The sequence below is a fragment of the Schistocerca nitens genome, chromosome 7 (genome assembly GCF_023898315.1).
Source record: "Schistocerca nitens isolate TAMUIC-IGC-003100 chromosome 7, iqSchNite1.1, whole genome shotgun sequence".
NCBI lineage: Eukaryota > Metazoa > Arthropoda > Insecta > Orthoptera > Acrididae > Schistocerca > Schistocerca nitens.
The window spans coordinates 226,120,595-226,143,043 of NC_064620.1; the positions used below are offsets into that span (position 1 = coordinate 226,120,595).

Below are 22,449 nucleotides of genomic sequence, written 5' to 3' on the forward strand. Positions count from 1 at the left end.
CTGTGCTGAAATACTTAGGCCCGTCCCTGAACCTTTCTCCTGAGTCCATCTCCCTACTTCACTTTTGAAGGGAAGGTATACAAACAAGTTTGTGGCAGAGCCATGGGGACTCACATGGCACCATCCTATGCCAACCTCTTCATGGGACACCTAGAGGAATCAATCCTAGCTTCCCAAAACCCGAAACCCCTGGTCTGGTACAAGTTTATTGAAGACCCCTTTATAATCTGTACCCACAGCCATGACACCTCATCCTCATTCCTCCACAACCACAACACCTTCTCTCCCACCCACTTACCTGGTCCTCCCTCCTCCAACATCGTGCCACTTTCCTAGATGTCAGTTTCCTCCTCTCATATGGCACCATCAACACCTTGGTCCACATAAAACTCACCATTCATCAACAGTAGCTGCACTTTGACAGGTATCACCTCTTACACACCAAAAAATCCCTCCCACACAGCCTGGCCACACGTTGTACACACATCTGTGGTGGTGAGAACTCCCTCACCCAGGATGCTGAAGGCCTCACAAAGGCCTTCACAGACAGGTAGTACCCTTGAGATCTAATTCACAAACAGATTTCCTGTGCCATATCCTCACAAACACCTGATCCTCAAATCCATCCCAAGAACCAACCACAAAGATGCACTCCCCTTGTCACCCAATACCACCCCAGATTGGAACAACTGAACCATGTCCTTAACCTTTGAAGCGAAGGTGTACAGAGAAGTTTGTGACACAACCATGGGGACCCACATGGCACCATCCTATGCCAGTCTCTTCATCGGGTTCCCAAACTCCTGGTCTGGTTCAGGTGCACTGATGACATCTTTATAACATGTACCCAAGGCCAGATCATCTCATCCTCACTCCTCCACAACTTCAAAACCTTCTCTCCCATCCAATTATTCACCTGGTCTCCCCCCCCCCCTCCATGTGCCACCTTCCTAGATGTTGATCTCTTTCTCTCAGATGGCTCCATCAACACTTAGGTTACACAGACTGGCTGTCTGTGGTAGATGCATCTGCTGTCATGAGAACTCCTTCGCCTGGTATGCTGAAGGCCTTGCAAACGCCTTCAAAGAAAGGCAGTATCCCTGAGACCTAATTCACAAACAGATTTCCTGTGCCATATCCTCACAAACACCTGATCCTCAAATCCATCCCAAGAATCAACCATAAAGAAGTGCACCCTTGTCACCCAGTACCACCCAGGATTGGAATGACTGAACCATGTCCTTATCAGGGCTTTGATTATTTATCATTATGCCCTGAAATGAGGAACATCATACCTAAGATACTTCCAACCCCTCCCAAAGTGGTGTTCCACCACCCACCCAGCCTCCACAACATCCTAGTCCATCCCTATGCGACTCCCATCCCCAATCCCCTGACACAGGGATTGTACCCCAGTGGAAGACCCAAATGCAATATTGGAAGGCCACACTGACACTCAAGAAGGGGAAAATCTCAGAATGTGGAGGCATCAAAATACCAAACGGATAAACCATCTAGTGGTGCCAGCCTGAGATGTACAGTTGCAGAAAATCAAATATGGATATGTAACAAATGTGGTCAACAAAGATTATACCTAAGGGACTAAAAAATTTTGAATAGCATGCTGAATGAATAGCCATACCATCAAGGCACTCAATGCCTGGACCATTGCCATCATCACATACACTGCAGGCATTGTGACTTGGACACAAGTAGAGCTGGATAATCTGGACAGAAAGACAAGAAAACTCACGACAGTTCACCACGTACTCTACCCTGACAGTGGTGTCTACAAGCTGTCTTGCTCAGGAAAACAGGCAGTGGAGGACTCTTCTAACTGAGGAAGACAGTGGAAGAAGAGAAGCATGGATTAGCATATTATGTGGAAGATAGGAAGCATTAGCTCTAATTGAAGTCAATAACAGGAAATTTCTCAAGTTACAGAAAACCAATACTCAATACCAGAAAGCTATATTACAATGCTGAACCGTAGCCTGTGCAATACACCACTACACAGGCAATTACTGGGGAAGATTGAAGACAAAATAGATAAAGAAGAGGCCGGTCTTTTGGCTGACCTACAGAAGGAAACTGAAATACTGATTTTTGTTGCACGAAAACAAGTCATCAGAACTAGCGTCATTAAACATAGTATCAAGAAATCAGCAAATGACCATACAGACTCTGCAAATTAGCTGATGAAACAACTGACCATATACTGAACTATTGCAAAAAGATTAGTCACATTGATTACAAGTCACGACACAAATTATTCACAGAAACTTACGTCAAAATTAGGATCTGCTGGAAGCTAAGAACTGTTGTGACCAGAAAAAGCTTAAATGCATACTGACTACAGAAACAAGCTTTGGTTTGATCATGATCTTGCTTGTCATACACAGCAGAATGAACATGCCATATCAAATGAACAAAGTGAATGAATATTTAATAAAATTTATGTGAACAGCTGACCAACAAACAAAATGAATATTCCCTTATTTAAAGTTATCCTCCTCTTCTTCTCAAGGAGGACCTCAGCACATACCAAGACTGTGAAGAACAACTTTAACATCTGTTTTACTTTTGTTGATAGTTTTTGGTGTTGCCACTGTAGCCTGAAGATGAGATCTGTACCTCGAAACAAGTTGCTTTAATAAATTATTTAAGTAAGTCACAAGAATTTTGTAGTAGTCTCTGAAAAACTTGCGCACAGATAAAGTTGTTGAAAATAAATGTGCTAAATTACTCTGTAACTTCAGACTTCAGACAGATTGAATGCTGGAAATGAGCACACCAGACATCACAGTTGTGGAGAAAGGGAAAGCATGTATTATTGACACTGGCATCCCAGGTAATGGCAGAATGGACAAGAAAACAACTTTAAAAACTTGCCAGATATGAAGACTTGGAACTCTGGATCTAGCTCTACAGTGTCTCTATTGGAAACCAGCAAAACTTAAGAGGTTCCCGTGGCTCTCAGCTCACTGGGTGCAGGGTCAGAAGATCATGTGGGCTCCTGAAAACCATTACCATTGATGAGAAATGCATTTGTCAGCCACAGACAGACACTTGATTGGGTTCTGCACGAATTGTCCATCAACACATCACACATTCCTAGATACCCAGGAAGTATCCAACTAGTGATGAAATACAGAATCCAGTATAGTGAACTCATCTGCTGTGTTTACGGTTATAATAATAATAATAATAATAATAATAATAATAATAATAAAACAATAATAATAGTAAAGGCCAAAACAGAGCAATTATGAGAAAAAAATTCCTGAATTTATCAATGATTTTATAAATGTTTTATATGAAACAATACACAGGAGAAAATTCATTTGAGACAAACTGTACTTTTCATTTTTATGAATCTGTAGGGCTCACCAAGTGAATACTGCTGATCACTAACAACCAGGTTTTCTTTTTCTCCACACACACAGAAGATGTTGACCTCATTTGGGAAAAAAAACCTGCTCTGCACAAGGCATTTGTGAGTTCCATTTTTAGTGGACTCCTTGTGTACTGGAATTTTTTGTTATTAATAATGTGGTATTCCTTTTCTGTTACATATATCAGTCCAGGATAGAGTCCACATCTTGTCCAATTTAATTTCACAACAGAACTTTACTTAATAAATAGATATCAATAAAAATTAGAATAAAAGTTTTAGGAAACAAGCCTCAGTAAAACAATTTTTTAACTTTATCTGCACAGATGATTCAAAGATCTCTTTTAGGTATGAGAACATTTCTGCCCACAGTTTGCATAGAAGGAAAATAAAGTTTTAACAATTGATACTTTCTCAGGCAGACAACCTGAAGTAAGACATCAATCTGGATCCTTTGTGAAATTTCTGAAAAGCGATGTATTGAGTTGGTAAGAGCCCAATGTGTGAAACGCACAATAAAATCCAAACATTTCTGAAAATGTTCTGTCAGAAGACAGCACCCAGCAAAATATTCGAGAAGATGCACTGACTTCCTCAGATTTAGCAGTCATCATACAGAGCAGCCACAATTTGGAACAGCCATGATAATTGACAGTTGCTCAAACACCTACACCAGTCATTTGCCTATCCATCCATTAATGGTGGAAGTCATCTCTATCACAACTCACACATTCTTTTCCAATGCAACAATATGACTTGAACAGAGAGTAGTCAAAACAAATATGCCATTGTCATTTATGATGCCATTGTCAATAACTCTGTTTATAATTTCTATAAACATGTCTGCTTCCCACAGCATGTCGAGTTAATGACATCTGAGCTGTGTACCACCACTTTCATCTCAGACTGAAACTGAATGGTAATGCTAGGTGATGGTGATGGACTCTCATTCAGGAGGTCGGCAGTTTATGTGCCCATTTGGGCAGGCGGGTTTAGGTTGTCCACAGCTTCCCTAAATCACTAGAGGTGAGCTCTGGGACAGTCACCTTCTTCTTCCATCTCCCCCGTTCGTGCTCATGTTCTGTCTCTAATGGCCACATCTGTTTGTAGAAGGGAGATTTTTACTGTAACCTTATGCCAACTTTTCTTTCCTCAAACTCAAGTAATACTTGCAATTGTATTGTTTGTAAGTTTACAGAAATAAAAAATATCTACAGTGATAATATGGACACAATAGCACAATAAATATGCAGTATTCACACGCTAATACACAAGTTTAGTATGAAGCACAACGCAATCAGCTCGATAACTATGAGTTAATCTTATAATCTTAGCTTAATTGATTCTAAAGAATAAATAAACAGGAAAGCGAAAGAGGCTGGGAAAACTCACACACATCTAAATTTCTGTTGCGCACACACAAGTTATGTTTGCTGAAACCAAAACAACAAAGATATATATATATAGTTTTGAAAGTTACCACGGTCTTTGGTGTATGAAAGCAGCAGGCAGGTGTGTGGTGCGAGACCGTACACATCCCCTGTAGCCAACGGGATGAGGTGGCCAACAGGCACACGGTGTCGACGCTGCCAGACCTCTGATGGTTCTGGCTCAGCCGGCGAGCCCACATAGTGGCCCCATTGCAGGCCCCGCACGAGCCCGTCCTGCACAGATAGTCTCCGTTAAATGTTGACCGTATCAAGCTGTCATTACAAATATCTTGAAAAAAAGACATAAATTTGTGAGGTTACAACACAGAGCTCAAAACACCATGTTTTAGTAGATCATAGTGTTTTGGTATAAAAAATGAACAGAGTGCTTCAATTCAGCCAAGAAGAGAATGCAAAATTGTTGTGGCTTTCGTGGCCACTTGTTGACAAACCGCCTACTGGCTTCTGTCTCGGGTTCTTCGGCCGACGTTTGTCTAATGATTTTTCTGACGTTTCGCCAGCACGAGTGGCTGGCATTGTCAAAGCTTCACCCTCCATTGCCGGTGGTGAACTGGAGCCGAGCTCGCGGGTGCAGACTATATGTACCTGGCGAGCCAACGTCCGAGGGCTTCTCCGCGGTCATTTCCGGTGCGGTTCTCCTCTTGCTACCTGCGACGGTCGTTCGCTGCAGTACGGGAAGCCAGGATCCGTTTACCTTAAGGCTTTCCTCTTTCTTGTTCAAACTATTCGCGTGTTTTTGTATTTCCACAGCTTCTCTGAACAAGCGCGTGTGATAGTGCTTCTCTACAGCCACAACTTCCGTGTCGGCGAATTTTATTATGCGGTCGGTCTCATTCAGTGCGTGCTCTGCCATGGCCGATTTCTCCACCTGCCCCAACCTGCAATGTCGTTGATGCTCTTTGATCCTGGTGTTAATGGATCATCCAGTCATTCCGACATAAACTTCTCCGCATGTGCATGGTATACGGTATATTCCCGACATTGCAAGTGGGTCTCTTTTCTCCTTCGCTGATCTAAGACACACTTTGATTTCCTTGTCGGTTTGAAAATCGTCTTTACGCCATTTCTGTGCAATATACGGCCGATTCTGTCCATCACCCTGGGAATGTAGGGCAGAAAGGCCATACCCGACATTTCTTTTTCTGGTTCCTTACTTTGCCGAGTGTTTGGCTCTGTTACACTTCCAATATAATTTGTGGAGTACCCATTGCTCCTCAGGACAGTTTCCAGGTGTTGCATTTCTCGTTTGAGGTGTTGCGGCTCACATATTCATCCTGCTCTCGTTACGAGCGTACTAATCATGCCTCTTTTCTGGCTCGGGTGGTGGTTTGACAGTTTGTGCAGGTATCGGTCCGTGTGTGTCTGTTTTCGATACACACTGTGTCCCAGGTTTTTGCCGTCCCTTGTGACCAACACGTCTAGAAATGGCAGTTTCTTGTCCTTTTCTACTTCCATGGTAAATGTTATGTGTGGCATGGAGGCTGTTCAGGTGTCTTAGGAAGTCACCGAGCTGTTCTTCACCATGGCTCCACACCACGAAAGTATCATTGACGTACCTGTACCACACCTTAGGTTTGCAAGTCGCCGAGTCCTGTGCCTGTGCTTCGAATTGTTCCATTAAGAAGTTGACCACCACTGGACTGAGAGGACTACCCATGGCGACGCCTTCCAGCTGTTCGTAGAAATCGCCATTCCACGTGAAATAGCTCGTGGTGAGACATGCATGGAAGAGCTTTCTGATGTCTTGCGGGAAAATGGAACCGATGTGCTCCAGAGCGTCACTGAGTGGCACTTTCGTAAATAACGAAACAACATCAAAGCTGACCAGGATGTCGTTTGGTGCAAGTTTCAGTTTCTTAAGCTTCTCAATGAAATGTCCTGAGTCCTTAATGTATGTGTCATCTTCCCCACGTGTGGCTGGAGCAGAGGGGCCAAGTGTTTTGACACTTCCTCTTCGGTCAATTGTCGTTCAGTGAGGTTGATCACTGTGTGTGCCGGGAATCGCCTTGTCGGTCTGCTTCCGGCATCTTTCAAACTTTTTCTTCTGTCGCTCAGTGCAGCGCTCGAGTTCATTCTGCATGCTCCTGTGAGTGATGCTGTCGATCTTGTCCCAGTCGTCTCGCTGCATTCTGCTACTTAGTTGGTAGAAAATGTCCAGTAGTTCCTGATCCGTTCTTGCCAAGTCTCTCCGTGTTGTATGTATTCGCTCACGAAGAAAAGCTCGTTCCATTCTGTCGTAGATATGATGTGCTTGGGCGGTGGTGAATAGGCGCTTACATCTCAAGAACTTCGGTGTAGCACATTCATCTCGGCACCGTGACAGAAAGGCGAGATAGGACATCAGTCGCGCTTTCTTCTTCCGTCGTTGGTCAAGGCGTCGGTACAATCTGCAAATCTCCTCCCCGTAGAGGCATAATACAAAATTATTGAGGCTTTCGTGGCCACTTGTTGACAAACTGCCTACTGGCTTCTGTCTCGGGTTCTTCGGCCGACGTTCATCTAATGATTTTTCTGACGTTTCGCCAGCACGAGTGGCTGGCATTGTCAAAGCTTCACCCTCCATTGCCGGTGGTGAACTGGAGCCGAGCTCGCGGGCGCAGACTATATGTACCTGGCGAGCCAACGTCCGAGGGCTTCTCCGCGGTCATTTCCGGTGCGGTTCTCCTCTTGCTACCTGCGACGGTCGTTCGCTGCAGTACGGGAAGCCAGGATCCGTTTACCTTAAGGCTTTCCTCTTTCTTGTTCAAACTATTCGCGTGTTTTTGTATTTCCAAAGCTTCTCTGAACAAGCGCGTGTGATAGTGCTTCTCTACAGCCACAACTTCCGTGTCGGCGAATTTTATTACGTGGTCGGTCTCATTCAGTGCGTGCTCTGCCACGGCCGATTTCTCCACCTGCCCCAACCTGCAATGTCGTTTATGCTCTTTGATCCTGGTGTTAATGGATCGTCCAGTCATTCCGACATAAACTTTTCCGCATGTGCATGGTATACGGTATATTCCCGACACTGCAAGTGGGTCTCTTTTCTCCTTCGCCAATCTAAGACACTCTTTGATCTTCCTTGTCAGTTTGAAAATCGTCTTTACGCCATTTCTGCGCAATATACGGCCGATTCTGTCTGTCACCCTGGGAATGTAGGGCAGGAAGGCCGTACCCGACATTTCTTTTTCTGGTTCCTTACTTCGCCGAGTGTTTGGCTCTGTTACACTTCTAATATAATTTGTGGAGTACCCATTGCTCCTCAGGACAGTTTCCAGGTGTTGCATTTCTCGTTTGAGGTGTTGCGGCTCACATATTCGTCCTGCTCTCGTTACGAGCGTACTAATCATGCCTCTTTTCTGGCTCGGGTGGTGGTCTGACAGTTTGTGCAGGTATCGGTCCATGTGTGTCGGTTTTCGATACACACTGTGTCCCAGGTTTTCGCCGTCCCTTGTGACCAACACGTCTAGAAATGGCAGATTCTTGTCCTTTTCTACTTCCATTTTCCCGCAAGACATCAGAAAGCTCTTCCATGCGTGTCTCACCACGAGCTATTTCACGTGGAATGGCGATTTCTACGAACAGCTGGAAGGCGTCGCAATGGGTAGTCCTCTCAGTCCAGTGGTGGCCAACTTCTTAATGGAACAATTCGAAGCACAGGCACAGGACTCGGTGACTTGCAAACCTAAGGTGTGGTACAGGTACGTCGATGATACTTTCGTGGTGTGGAGCCATGGTGAAGAACAGCTCGGTTACTTCCTAAGACACCTGAACAGCTTCCATGCCAACATAACATTTATCATGGAAGCAGAAAAGGACAAGAATCTGCCATTTCTAGACGTGTTGGTCACAAGGGACGGCGAAAACCTGGGACACAGTGTGTATCGAAAACAGACACACATGGACCGATACCTGCACAAACTGTCAAACCACCACCCGAGCCAGAAAAGAGGCATGATTAGTACGCTCTTAACGAGAGCAGGACGAATATGTGAGCCGCAACACCTCAAACGAGAAATGCAACACCTGGAAACTGTCCTGAGGAGCAATGGGTACTCCACAAATTATATTGGAAGTGTAACAGAGCCAAACACTCGGCGAAGTAAGGAACCAGAAAAAGAAATGTCGGGTACGGCCTTTCTGCCCTACATTCCCAGGGTGACGGACAGAATCGGCCGTATATTGCGCAAAAATGCCGTAAAGACGATTTTCAAACCGACAAGGAAGATCAAAGAGTGTCTTAGATTGGCGAAGGAGAAAAGAGACCCACTTGCAATGTCGGGAATATACCGTATACCATGCACATGCGGAAAAGTTTATGTCGGAATGACTGGACGATCCATTAACACCAGGATCAAAGAGCATAAACGACATTGCAGGTTGGGGCAGGTGGAGAAATCGGCCGTGGCAGAGCACGCACTGAATGAGACCGACCACGTAATAAAATTCGCCGACACGGAAGTTGTGGCTGTAGAGAAGCACTATCACACGCGCTTGTTCAGAGAAGCTTTGGAAATACAAAAACACGCGAATAGTTTGAATAAGAAAGAGGAAAGCCTTAAGGTAAATGGATCCTGGCTTCCCGTACTGCAGCGAACGACCGTCGCAGGTAGCAAGAGGAGAACCGCACCGGAAATGACCGCGGAGAAGCCCTCGGACGTTGGCTCGCCAGGTACATATAGTCTGCGCCCGCGAGCTCGGCTCCAGTTCACCACCGGCAATGGAGGGTGAAGCTTTGACAATGCCAGCCACTCGTGCTGGCGAAACGTCAGAAAAATCATTAGATGAACGTCGGCCGAAGAACCCGAGACAGAAGCCAGTAGGCAGTTTGTCAAGAAGAGAATGAACAGAAGGTTTTAGAATATGGTGGTATTGAAGAATACTAAACACTGGATGGGTAGATCAACCAACCAACGATAAGGAGAGAGAAGGTATTCGAATGAAGGGAGTGGTTCAAAGGGGACATACAGAGGCATCAAGGTACTGGCAATTTGTTCATGCAAGGAAGCATGGAATGCCAAAATCTTATATAGAGATAGTGGCTTGAACAACCTGTTGGGCACATAGAAAGCCATTACAGAGATTTGGGTGAAGAACTTTAGCCATATAATTGTTTAGAGTACTCAAAGGCTGAGTAAATGTGACAATAATAATGTTTTTGTTGCTTTGGTTGTTTTCAGTCCAAACACTGATCTGATACGGCTCTCCATGCTAGTCTATTCTGTGTAAGGCTCTTCACCTCCGAATAAGTACTGCAACCTATCCCCATTTGAACCTGATTACTGTATTTGTCTCTTGGACTCCCTCTACAAACCCCTCCTCTACCCTCCCCAAATCCCCCCCCCCCCAAAAAAAAAAGAAAAAAAAAAAAAAACACACACACACACACACACACTTCTTGTGCCAAACTGACAGTTCCTTTTCTTGCTATTGCTAGTTGGCATTTTACTTCCTCTGTACAACCATCATCAATTATTGCTGGAAAAATAGCCCAACCCATCTACTACTTTTAGTGTCTTATTTATTAACCAAATTCTCTCAGGGTCACTCATGTTTTACTTCTGCTATGTTCATATTATAGTATCTCTTCAAGACACTATCCATTCCATTAGAATGCTCCTTGACTGTCTCTTCTGCAATGTTGTTCCATTATTCTATAAGTAACAGGCATCAATATGCTGTAATGACGACTTATTATAGTGATAGTATTCACACCTGTCAGCACCTGCTTTCTTTGAAATTGGAATCATTAAATTATTCTTGAAGTCTGAGGGTATTTTGCCTCTCTCATATATGTCATGGCTGCCTCTCCCAAGGATTTCATTAATCCTGAGGGCTTCATTAATTCTGAGGGCCTTGTTTTGGCTTAGATCTCTCAATGCTCTATCAAATTATTCTCACAGTATCACATCTCTCATCTTCATCTTCACCAACATTTTCTTCTCTGTCTATAATACTGTACTCAAGTTTGCTTCTCGTATATTCCTTTCACCTTCCAGCCTTCTCTTCTTTGCTTAGTACCAGCTTGCCCTCTGAGTCCCTGGAATTCATACAGCTGCTTCTCTCTTCTCAAAGGTCTTTCCAGTTTACTTATATCTGGAATCTATATTTCCCCTAGTTATGCTGGTTTCTCACCCTGCTTTTTTCCTCTAGCTGTTCCTGGTTTGTGAGTTTACATTTCCTGTCAATCTCATTTTTAAGATCTCTGTAACCCCTTTTCCCTGCTTCCTTTGCCGCATTTTTATATTTTCTCATTTATCACTTAAATATCTCTCGTGTTACCCAAGAATTTCTATCGGGCCTTGCCATCTTACCAATGTGATCCTCTACTGCCTTCACTATTTCATCTCTCACAGCTACCAATTAGTCTTCTATTGTATTCCTTTCCCTCTTTTCAGTCCAATGTTGCCTAATGCTTCATCTTATACTTTCAACAATCTCTGGTTCTTTCAATTTATCTGGATCCCACATCCTTAATTTCTTACCTTTTTGCAGTTTCTTCAGTTTTAATCTGCATTTCATTACCAATGGTCAGAATCCACATCTGCCCCTGGAAATGTCTTGCAGCTTAAAATCTGGTTTGAAAATCTCTGTTGTGGCACTATACAATCAACCTGATACCTTACGTATATAATCTTCTTTAACAATTTATAAACCAAGTACTAGTGATGATTAAAGTGTGCTCTTGTCCAAACTCTACTAGGTGGCTCCCTTTTTCATTCCTTTGCCACAGCCGATGTTCTAATATTTTTTTCCTTCTCTTTCCTTAGCTCATATTGAACTTCAATTCCCCATCACAGCTAAATTTTGATCTCCCTTAATGATACGAATCATTCCTTTTATCTCAACACACATTATTTCAGTCTCTGCATCATCTGCAGAGCTAGCAGGCATAAAATCCTGTGGGTGTTGGCTTACTGCCTACATTAGTTGTAATAATGTGTTCTTTATGATTTTCGTATTAGCTCACTCTACCAGAAGTCCTGTTCTTCCTTCACCAGCTCCCACTAAAACTACCTTCAACCGACCCATTACCCTTTTTAAACTCTCAAATCTGTCTATTCAATTAAGGGATCTAACATTCCACGCACTGAGCTGGAGAATGATAGTTTTGTTGTAACAGGTAAAACACCAATACCTTACTGTTTATGAAGGAGAGAAACTTTTTTAAAATATGAATACTTGGTTTCATAGTAATATATACTGACAAAAACTTTTCTCAAGCTTTCTGTCACATCAAGCAGTTAAATGTCCCTGAGCTTTGTAGTGTCGATCACTATTTTCGAAGTAAATTTGTATAATTTTTGATTGTTTAATTAATCTCCATTAGCATATATTGACTTGATGGTCTAGTCTTACACATGTTGAACAACTACACAATGCATTGAATAAACCTAAGGTAAAATGTAATTCATTGTTAGTTATTTGTAGTGAATCATAAATCATCTACTGTCAATAATTCATCCATTACTATCAATAATCTGTATGTCTTATCTGTTTAAGCAATAAGAAACCCAAACAATCTTAATGTGGTGTCCAATGCTACTGATTTTATTTGCTACTGTGAGAGAGGTTTAAAAAATTCAACAGTGGGAAAGACTGGATCTGCAGCCCAGTCCAGCTCTATTTAGTTCAGTTCAACTGAAATAACGGTTTACTGTAATTGTATATTAATTAATGGGATGCTACAGCTTTCTGCCAAGTATTTGCATGACAGACAACAGTTGGCACTTGACAACGGCCAAGGAGAACCCATCTGAAATCTCATAGATTTACCAGTAATGTTTTTTTAGTTTGTCACGTAAGAACATCCATGATGACACAGCATTATAAAGTTGGCAATATCATTTTTTATACGTACTAAACATTAACTGTGATAGAACTTTCTAAGGGGGAAATGCACTAAAAGCTTTGAACAGAAGCAGTAATGTCATTCAGGTTATGTGAGAAGTGTGGCTGATACCATATACACTAGTGGTTTTCACTTGACAAAGTGTTACACAATCATACATAAACTTTTATGGAAAACTGTCACAGATCAAAAGTACATGTTGCTCCGGGATAACAAGAAGGTATTACAGTGTGCTGGTCTTGAGACTCACAGAAGAGAGCAAAGTAAGTGGGAAGGGAAACCCAGTTGTGAGGCCAAACAAGTCCAAAGAAACTAGTACAGTCACACGCAGTTGCTTCAATGGTCTTTTAGGAAAACTAGCCTGCCTGCTGTTGTAGTGGCAAAAACCACAATAACTCACAAAAAAATAAAAAGAGGAAAAGACGACTTGTATATCTTTGTAGATCGTATATGTCTTACATGTCAATGAATAAAGGTACTCAAACAAAGGCAGGTCGAGGAAGGAACAACAATAATATGCAAAGGGTAGATTGCTACTCACCATATAGAGGAGGACTGAGTTTCAGACAGACACAACGAAAAAGACTTCTTGAGCCCATTTGCAGTTCAATCTATCATTTCTGTACTGTTCTTAAAAAATTGTACTGTTAAGTTTTGATTGTGTTTATTTGCAGCATATGAGTGTTGTGTTGCATAATATTGGGAGGATAGAATTATTTGTGAAAATAAAAAGTTTACAGCAAAAAATTATTTCTCTGCTTCTGTTGAAATTCAGTACTTTGTCACAAAAGAGAGCATCATGCTATAAGAATGTGACGACAGGGGGCATACAGCAGCAGTAGGCTTTGTTAGGCCCAGAACACAGTGAGAAACTCCTCAGGTGGTCTTACGAACTGGCTTACTGAATGCAAGGAGTGCTATGGCAGGCTCTGAGATTAGTTGGCCAAAGTCACAAACTTCAGTTCTGTAAATAACAATGAGTATTAAAATAACATGTTTCATTAATGTGCTTCAAAATTTACAAACATGAGGAAGCCCAATTGCCCTTTCAGTAACCAAATTTAACCTTGTTTCTGTTTCTTTCATAGATATCCACAGGGAGCATGGCTGATATACTACAATATTTGTCTAATTTTCCTAATTATACCATCTTGTTCTTTACGCAATACATATGATACGGTAGTAATATAACAGGGTCTCATACTTGTTTCAGAAGATTGGTTCTCCATACTGGAAGAGCAAACCTCAGTTTTCAGTTGGTATCGTGTAAACCCTGTTAATAGTGATAATCGACCCCAATTTAAAATTTTTGTAGTTGCTTAAGCAGTTCTGTTGCAAATCATGCAAGTCTTCTTTGAGACTTTTCTATATCCTTTGTTTAATGAATGAGTGATGTGTCTAATGAATGAGCGGTGATATGGGTACATGAGCCACAATAAATAATACACACATAAAAACACTGAAGCAGATCCAAATTTATATATAGATTGAAAATACACACATAATATTGACTCAGACACTGTAAGAGAAGTGAATATGTCTGGTACCAGGCAGAGAGACTGACTTCACTGCTCAGCACGAACAGAGGTACACTGTGTCCACCAAACAGTCGGCACTACACTCAAAGGACTTCTGTTCCCTCACAGACCAGACCCCCCCCCCCTCAAGAGCTCAGGGAATGTAGGCAAACTGGTGGTAAACTCAATGTCTGGCCCTCATACAAACTGTCATCAGCTGTTGTGGAGCTCAAAGGGTCTCCTGATGAAGTGACAGTGATGTAGGTGTTGCTGCTGTATGCATCTCATTGATTTTGCTCATCACATTCAGTTACATAGGACAGGAGTGATGCATTGGTAGGTCATCTGCAGGTAACAGTAAATTGATATTACACTGTCACAGGCTTCTGGCCAACAGGAAGACAAGGTGTGACATCAGTGTGGTGCCACTTGCTGTGCTTGACACTGCTATGCTGTGCTGGTTTCTATAAATAAGATGGAGACTGCACTTTGTGACCCTCAGTTGATTGTGGAGATGGATACTTCTGCTTTTTTTTCTGGAATTTATATTATATTGCAAAAACAGATGATTATTCTTTAACTGTGAAAGATATCCAAGAGTGTATTCTGGAGGTTGAGGCATCATCTTGAGCATGTCAAGCTTCTCTGGATTGCATGAAATAATTCAGATTATGTGGTGACACTTTCATTGTTTGTGTTCATACTTTATGTCTGTTGCAGTTTTGAAGTTCTATAGTCTTACCTATTTGTCGTGTTAGAATTTTAGTCCTAAACCTAAGTTTTGCTGAGCATAATTGATTTCCAGTCTGCAACGGTGTAGAAATTAGTGTCTAATATAGAATCAGCAACATTGGCAAATATAAGAGTACATTCCAATAGTTGTCAGGAGACCAAGGTCATTGTAGTTTCACATTCAATGAAGCCCACGCCTACCACAGTAGTACAAGTTCATATGCCAACTAGCTCGGCAAATGATTAACAGATTGATGAAATGTGTGATGAGATAAAAGAAATTATTCAGATGGTGAAGGGAGACGAAAATGTAATGGTCACAGGTGACTGGAACTCGATAGTAGAAAAAGGAAGGGAAGGAAACGTAGTAGGTGAATATGGAATGGGAGTAAGGAATGAAAGAGGAAGCTACCTGGTAGAATTTTGCACAGAACATAACTTAATCATAGCTAACACTTGGTTCAAGAATCATAACAGAAGGTTGTATACATAGAAGCAGCCTGGAGATACTAGAAGGTATCAGATAGTTTATATAATGGTAAGACAGAGATTCAGGAACCAGGTTTTAAACTGTATGACATTTCCAGGGGCAGATGTGGATGCTGACCACAATCTATTGGGTATTAACTGTAGATTAAAACTGAAGAAACAGCAAAAATGTGGGAATTTGAGGAGATGGGATCTGGATAAACTGAAAGAACCAGAGGTTGTAGAGAGCTTCAGAGAGAGCATTGGGGAACGATTGACAAGAATGGGGGCAAGAAATACAGTAGAAGAAGAATGGGTAGCTCTGAGAGATGAAATAGTGAAGGTAGCAGAGGATCAAGTAGGTAAAAAGACGAGGGCTAGTAGAAATCCTTGGGTAACAGAAGAGATACTGAATTTAACTGATGAAAGGAGAAAATATAAAAATGCAGGAAATGAAGCAGGCAAAAAGGAATACAAACGTCTCAAAAATGAGATCGACAGGAAGTGCAAAATGGCTAAGCAGGGATGGCTAGAGGACAAATGTGAGGATGTAGAGGCTTATGTCACGAGGGGTAAGGTAAATACTGCCTACAGGAAAATTAAAAGAGACCTTTCGAGAAAAGAGAACCACTTGCATGAATATCAAGAGCTCAGATGGAAACCCAGTTCTAAGCAAAGAAGGGAAGGCAGAAAGGTGGAAGGAGTATATAGAGGATCTACACAAGGGCAATGTTCTTGAGGACAATATTATAGAAATGGAAGAGAATGTAGATGAAGATGAAATAGGAGATATGATACTGCGTGAAGAGTTTGACAGAGCAGTAAAAGACCTAAGTCTGGCTTAATACTAAACACACAGTGATGAACAGTCAGGACTTTTTCTCACGTTTATTTAACTGATGCGAGGTTCTGCACTGTTTTAGGGTTCAGTTCTTTAAACTGGACTGTGTTAACTGTTTGTACTGCAGGCACAGAGCTCCAAAACCTGTATTTCATGGTAAACTTCTTGAATCTCATTGTCAATGCTATGCACCCCCCCCCCCCCCCCCCCCACCCCAACTGACAAGAAGAAAACATTCCATTAGAACTACTGACAGCCTTGGGAGAGCCAGCTATGACAAAACTTTACCATCTCGTCAGCAAGTTCTATCACACAGGCGACATACCCTCAGACCTCAAGAAGAATATAATAATTCCAATCCCAAAGAAAGCAGGTGTTGACAGATGTGAAAATAAGCCACGGCGGAAAAATGCCAACACAAATTCTTTACAGACGAATGGAAAAACTTGTAGAAGCCGACCTCGGGGAAGATCAGTTTGGATTCCGTAGAAATATTGGAACACATGAGGCAATTCTGACACTACAGCTTATCTTAGAAGATTTTCTACGGAAAGGCAAACCTACGTTTCTAGAATTTGTACACTTAGAGAAAGCTTTTGACAATGTTGACTGGAATACTCTCTTTCAAATTCTGAAGGTGGCAGGGGTAAAATACAGGGAGTGAAAAGCTATTTACAATTTGTACAGAAACCAGATGGCTGTTATAAGAGTCGAGGGGCATGAAAGGGAAGCAGCGGTTGGGAAGGGAGTGAGACAGGGTTGTAGCCTCTCCCCGATGTTATTCAATCTATATATTGAGCAAGCAGTAAAGGAAACAAAAGAAAAATTTGGAGTAGGTATTAAAAGAGAAATAAAAACTTTGAGGTTCGCCGATGACATTGTAATTCTGTCAGAGACAGCAAAGGCCCTGGAAGAGCAGCTGAACGGAATGGACAGTCTCTTGAAAGAAGGATATTAGATGAACATCAATAAAAGCAAAACGAGGATAATGGAATGTAGTCAAATTAAATCAGGTGATGCTGCGGGAATTAAATTAGTAAATCAGGTGCTTAAAGTAGTAAATGAGTTTTGCTATTTAGGGAGCAAAATAACTGATGATGGTCGAAGTAGAGAGGATATAAAATGTAGACTGGCAATGAAAAGGAAAGTGTTTCTGAAGACGAGAAATTTGTTAACATTGAGTATAGATTTAAGTGTGAGGAAGTCGTTTCTGAAAGTATTTTTATGGAGTGTAGCCATGTATGGAAGTGAAGCGTAGACGATAAATAGTTTGGACAAGAAGAGAATAGAAGCTTTCGAAATGTGGTGCTACAGAAGAATGCTGAAGATTAAATGGGTAGATCACATAACTAATGAGGAGGTATTGAACAGAACTGGAGAGAAGAGAAATTTGCGGCACAACTTGTCTAGAAGAGGGGATTGGTTGGTAGGGCATATTCTGAGGCATCAAGGGATCACCAATTTAGTATTGGCAGCATGGAGGGTAAAAATCATAGAGGGAGACCAAGAGATGAATACACTAAACAGATTCAGAAGGATGTAGGTTGTAGCAGGTACTGGGAGATGAAAAAGCTTGCACAGGATAGAGCAGCACGGAGAGCTGCATCAAACCAGTCTCTGGACTGAAGACCACAACAACAACAACAACAAAAGTGGAATCAGTTTAATTGTCAGCTTATGTAAGTAATCTGTATGTAAGAGTATCTTTCTGTTGCTGATGTGTTGCTGGAGGTACCCACACCAAAACTGCAATCCATCAGATATGTACGACACAACTGTTTGTCACTTATGTATAGTTACTAGTATCTTTTAAAAACATGATCCTGACTAATGTGAGTACGCTGGCTGTGCACAGCCACAGTGTCGACATTCCTTGTTGTCTGACAGTAACCACATGTAAAGGAACAACTGCTGGGCTGTTTCTTTAGACAGCTTCTGGGGCAGTGATTTTGATGTCATTATCATCGCCATTAATGTCACATCAGTGTTTGTGTGTCGACTGATGGGCACTTGTTAGCTATCTTGTGGTCATTTTACGTGTGGGCAAACACGGAATGAGATGCATTTCACAGCATTTCACAGCCAATGCGCCAAAGAGACTGTGGTACCAGCACATGGGCGAGCATTGCTTCATGCATAATTTTTTACCATAGCAGTGGCTGGAACAGAGGAATTTGAAAACGGCGGCATCTTTTTGTGTCATGTGGGTTTCTGTCTTGTCTTCCTTCTTGCTATTTTTTTGTTTGAATGCATCCAAACTGTGCCTGAAGTTGGTCATAAACTGTCAGCTGGTAATCCTGTTTGACGGCAGAGGCTGCCACTGTGGTGATGTCATCTTGTTGGGACTGCATCACTGATGGCACATTTTTGTGCTGATTCAAGTGGTAGACCATGTCTGCAATTTCTGCTGTTAATTAATGTCATTTCTTCCACGTGTTAAGACTGCTGCCTTAACTGGTAGCGGCAGCTGGTTGATCCAGATATGACTTAACCTTGGTTAGGTCATCTATGACCTGTCAGCAGTAATGTGTGTGTGGCACCAATAATCTGTTGAGCAATATGCTCATTGTTTAACGCTTGCTGGCTGTTTCATACTATGATTTGCAGGCCCTTTTAAATAAGGCGGTGGTTAGATTCTGGTGCCTGTTTCTGGTGTGTTTATAATAATGTCCGACACTAAAAGCAATGCGTGAGAGTCCTTGGCATTAATTGTTAGTATGAACTGCATTTCATCAGTTGAAAGACTATACGACGTAGTAAAAGTATGTTCCAGCACATGAAACCGTAATGCTAGTGGTTGTGGTAAATATGGCAGGATTTCCATTTTGATTTGCAGACAGCAGTACAACACACACTCAAACACTCACGAACTGCACTGCATAGAACTGCACTGGTGACAGCCATAGTCACCACAGTCATAACTGCTGTGTGGTGTATTACATTTACTGAGGTGTGATGGCATTTACCTTGCAACCATGGTAGATGGTGAATTTTGTTCAACTTTTGGTTTGTCACGACTTATCCAGATTGCAGCCATCATATGGGTAAGTGTACGGTTTTGTGCATTTGGATACTTGTCGACCAAAATGCCTGTGATATCATGAAGCATTAATTAAGTTGCTCCCAGGTTGTGGGTAATTTTGTGGTTCTGGCACTATAATGTACCAGGATCATGGCCATTTACTATTATCACCCCATTGCTGCTATGCCCGAGCCCATCTGGCTAGCGTTTCAAATGTAGCGTGTAAACCCTGGGTCTCTTCAGAAATGATCAGAATGATGTGGCATGGTGATAGTGCAATCCAGTGTTGTCTCTTCGGGTAAGTTTGGTGCCCACCAGAGGCATCATCTACTGATGACATCGTGGCAATTGTTGCTGTCAACTACATTGTTGCATGCATTGTATTGACTACTTCTAGCAACTTGGCTATTGTTGATCTTCATGCACTACCAGTGCTGCTATCGCAAAACATGCACAACAAATTACCTCTCAGATATACAGCAAAATTCCAAAGGTCTTTCCCCCCACCCCGTGTTGACAAAGCACTTGTCTGAGCCTTCAGTCTGGTGATTTGGTGCAGTGAGCAATTAACTCAGTTTTTAAAACAAGGTAAGCCCGCTGACTGGAAGATGAGTAATAATGTACCACACCACTGCTGTCACCAGCTGGTCTACAAATCTTATCACTAGTATGAAGTGTTCACAATCATTAGTAACATGTTGATAAGTGAAAATATTTTTCAAGACCGCAAACTAAATTTGTTGTCAGTTCGGCATAAACAGTAGGCCAGTAACTGCAAATGCAGTGTGGAAGAACACCTGACGTGACAGAAGATAGTTCACTGCTCTTGGACATGGTTGCAAGCTGGAAGAATTCATCAAAACAATCAACATTCTCAAATCTGGCTTAACATCACCCCCTGGCGTAGCTATAATACTAAACACACAGTGATGAACAGTCAGGACTTTTTCTTACGTTTATTTAACTGATGTGACGTTCTGCACTGTTTTAGGGTTCAGTTCTTTAAACTGGACTGTGTTAACTGTTTGTACTGCAGGCACAGAGCTCCAAAACCTGTATTTCATGGTAAACTTCTTGAATCTCATTGTCAATGGTAGTGAGTGTCCTCCATTATGATGCCATATTTAATACCACCCCCCCCCCCAACTGTTACTTTGTTGTCAGGGTAATCAAATACATGGGCAAGACATGTACACCACATAAAACAAAATAATTGGACAGATAAAAAACCTACTCACCAAGCAGTGGCAAGAGAACACACATATAAAGTTATTGGAAGCTGCATGCTTTCAGAGCCAGTGGCTTGTTATTTTGCAGCAGAAGAGTTGAAGGGGAAGCAATACAGGTGAAAGCAAATGACTAGTGAGGTTCAGGACATGGGGCGAGTCCAGAAAAGTTTCCCAGAACCCCAGGTGGGGGCACACTACCAGATGGGATGAGAAGGTAAGACTGATTATTCTTTTTACCTTTCCAATTACATTATCTTATCCAAAATCAATTGTTTTCATTGATGCACCACATAAAATGATGTACACAGCATTTATGTACATGGAATTACTTTTCCTCACACACTGAACAAAATGCAAATTTTGTAAACAACGTAGGGTGACTAGGCACATGGACACAAAAAGATAAAAGTTTGTAACAAAGGTGACATGCTACAATTGATTTCTGAATCAATTATCCCCACATACTCAATACAGTTACCTACATGCCTCAGCCTTTTTTTTTTTTTTTTTTTTGTGCACAACTACAATGGTCATTAGCGCCCATGCCTCAGCCTGTATTCTATGAGAAATCATTTAACTTCATCAGCAATGCTGCGGAGATGTGCTGAAGGCTTTCTGGAACTAAAGAATCGTGACAGCTCTGATTGTGATTTTAAGGATCAACTTTGATGCTGATGAAATATGTGAAAAGCGGAAACAAAATTAATATTTTGGTTCATATCACATTTTTACATGCAACAGAATAGACAAAGTTCTGGTGATGGTTTTATCCAAAACTAGGTCATCCAGGTAAACTTTGATAAAATAATATGCAAACCAGTGAAGTTTAAAGAAAGGTGTTCAGACAGCTGCCCTGCCAATAATCCCAAATCTGTTCGGTGCGAGTTCATCAAAAATGCTGTGATTTACAGATGTGTGATGTTACTGTGTTCTTTTTCAAACATTACATTTAGAGAAAGGCAGAGTCTTTCAGTTCTTTGTTACCTCGGTCTACATTTTAGAACTGTTAGTTACTTTCTCAAGAAGGAAATATTGATAAGCTGGGGAAGATCACAAAGCAGACCTTAGGCCAATCAGGAGAAACCTGTCATGGGAACGAGGAGAGGCAAAGATGAAGCAGGTGGTCATGTACACAGCACCCCATATCATTCATGTGTGAATAAACTGCTGAATGTTGAAGTAAAATTCTGCAGAAAAATAGCTAATCAGTTTTCTTGTTTTTCTGTTTCTTCTCTATAGAATTTACTGGATCATTTTTCACTTATTAACTCTCACCTGTCAATCTCCCACCAATGTTTCACTATAGATTTCTAGTGTCCTCCAAAACTTTTCCTTTCTGTCTCTCCTGCATAATTTACTAATTTTGCTTAGTTTACAACACAACATGCATATACACAGAGCCTATAAAGCGTAGATGAGGGGAAGAGTATGAGCACACCCTGTGACTGTTGTTTCAAAAGATAAATAATTAGTTTAAAATGCTGCCAACCCTGAGTGCTGTTGGCTGTTCATCATCTGCAATTAGATATACAAAGAATTAGAAACATTACATGTTCCATAACCAACTGGCAACCTAAAGATATTGTGAAGGAAAAGGAATGTAGACATGACAAATACTGCAGACAAGCCATACACTGAAACCGACCGCAGCACTGCACGTTAAATCCGTGATGAACCTTAGTATATCATCACATTGCAGAGGCTCACCATGGGAAGTCTTGAAGTGGTTGACAATCTTTTCGACGTGAGGGTCTGAGCAGCCATCTGATGAGGGGAGCGAAATAGCTGCCGTGGCGTTTGCCCATAGGTACGAACCATCGTCTCCCATGCTGCCCTCTCCAGGGGGTCGCGAATACTTTCTGCGTCGAATCCATAATATGTCTGCAATGAGATAATTGTTGGATTCAAGTATTTTGTGATGTACAAATCTCATTAAGATTTCTAGTTCCTTAATCACTTTGTGG

The 22,449-nt window shown here is 41.8% G+C and overlaps 1 protein-coding gene across 1 annotated transcript in view; it reads right to left on the bottom strand.

The window, feature by feature from the left end:
- LOC126194954 (lysosomal-trafficking regulator) overlaps nucleotides 1–22,449 on the bottom strand; it is a 304,398-nt gene that overhangs the window by 33,331 nt on the left and 248,618 nt on the right. Inside the window, exons 28-29 of the mRNA XM_049933343.1 lie at nucleotides 22,193–22,366; nucleotides 4,875–5,058 (exon numbers count right to left, since the gene is read on the bottom strand). Coding sequence (XP_049789300.1) covers nucleotides 4,875–5,058; nucleotides 22,193–22,366 — 358 coding nt within the window. The remainder of the gene's footprint in view (nucleotides 1–4,874; nucleotides 5,059–22,192; nucleotides 22,367–22,449) is intronic.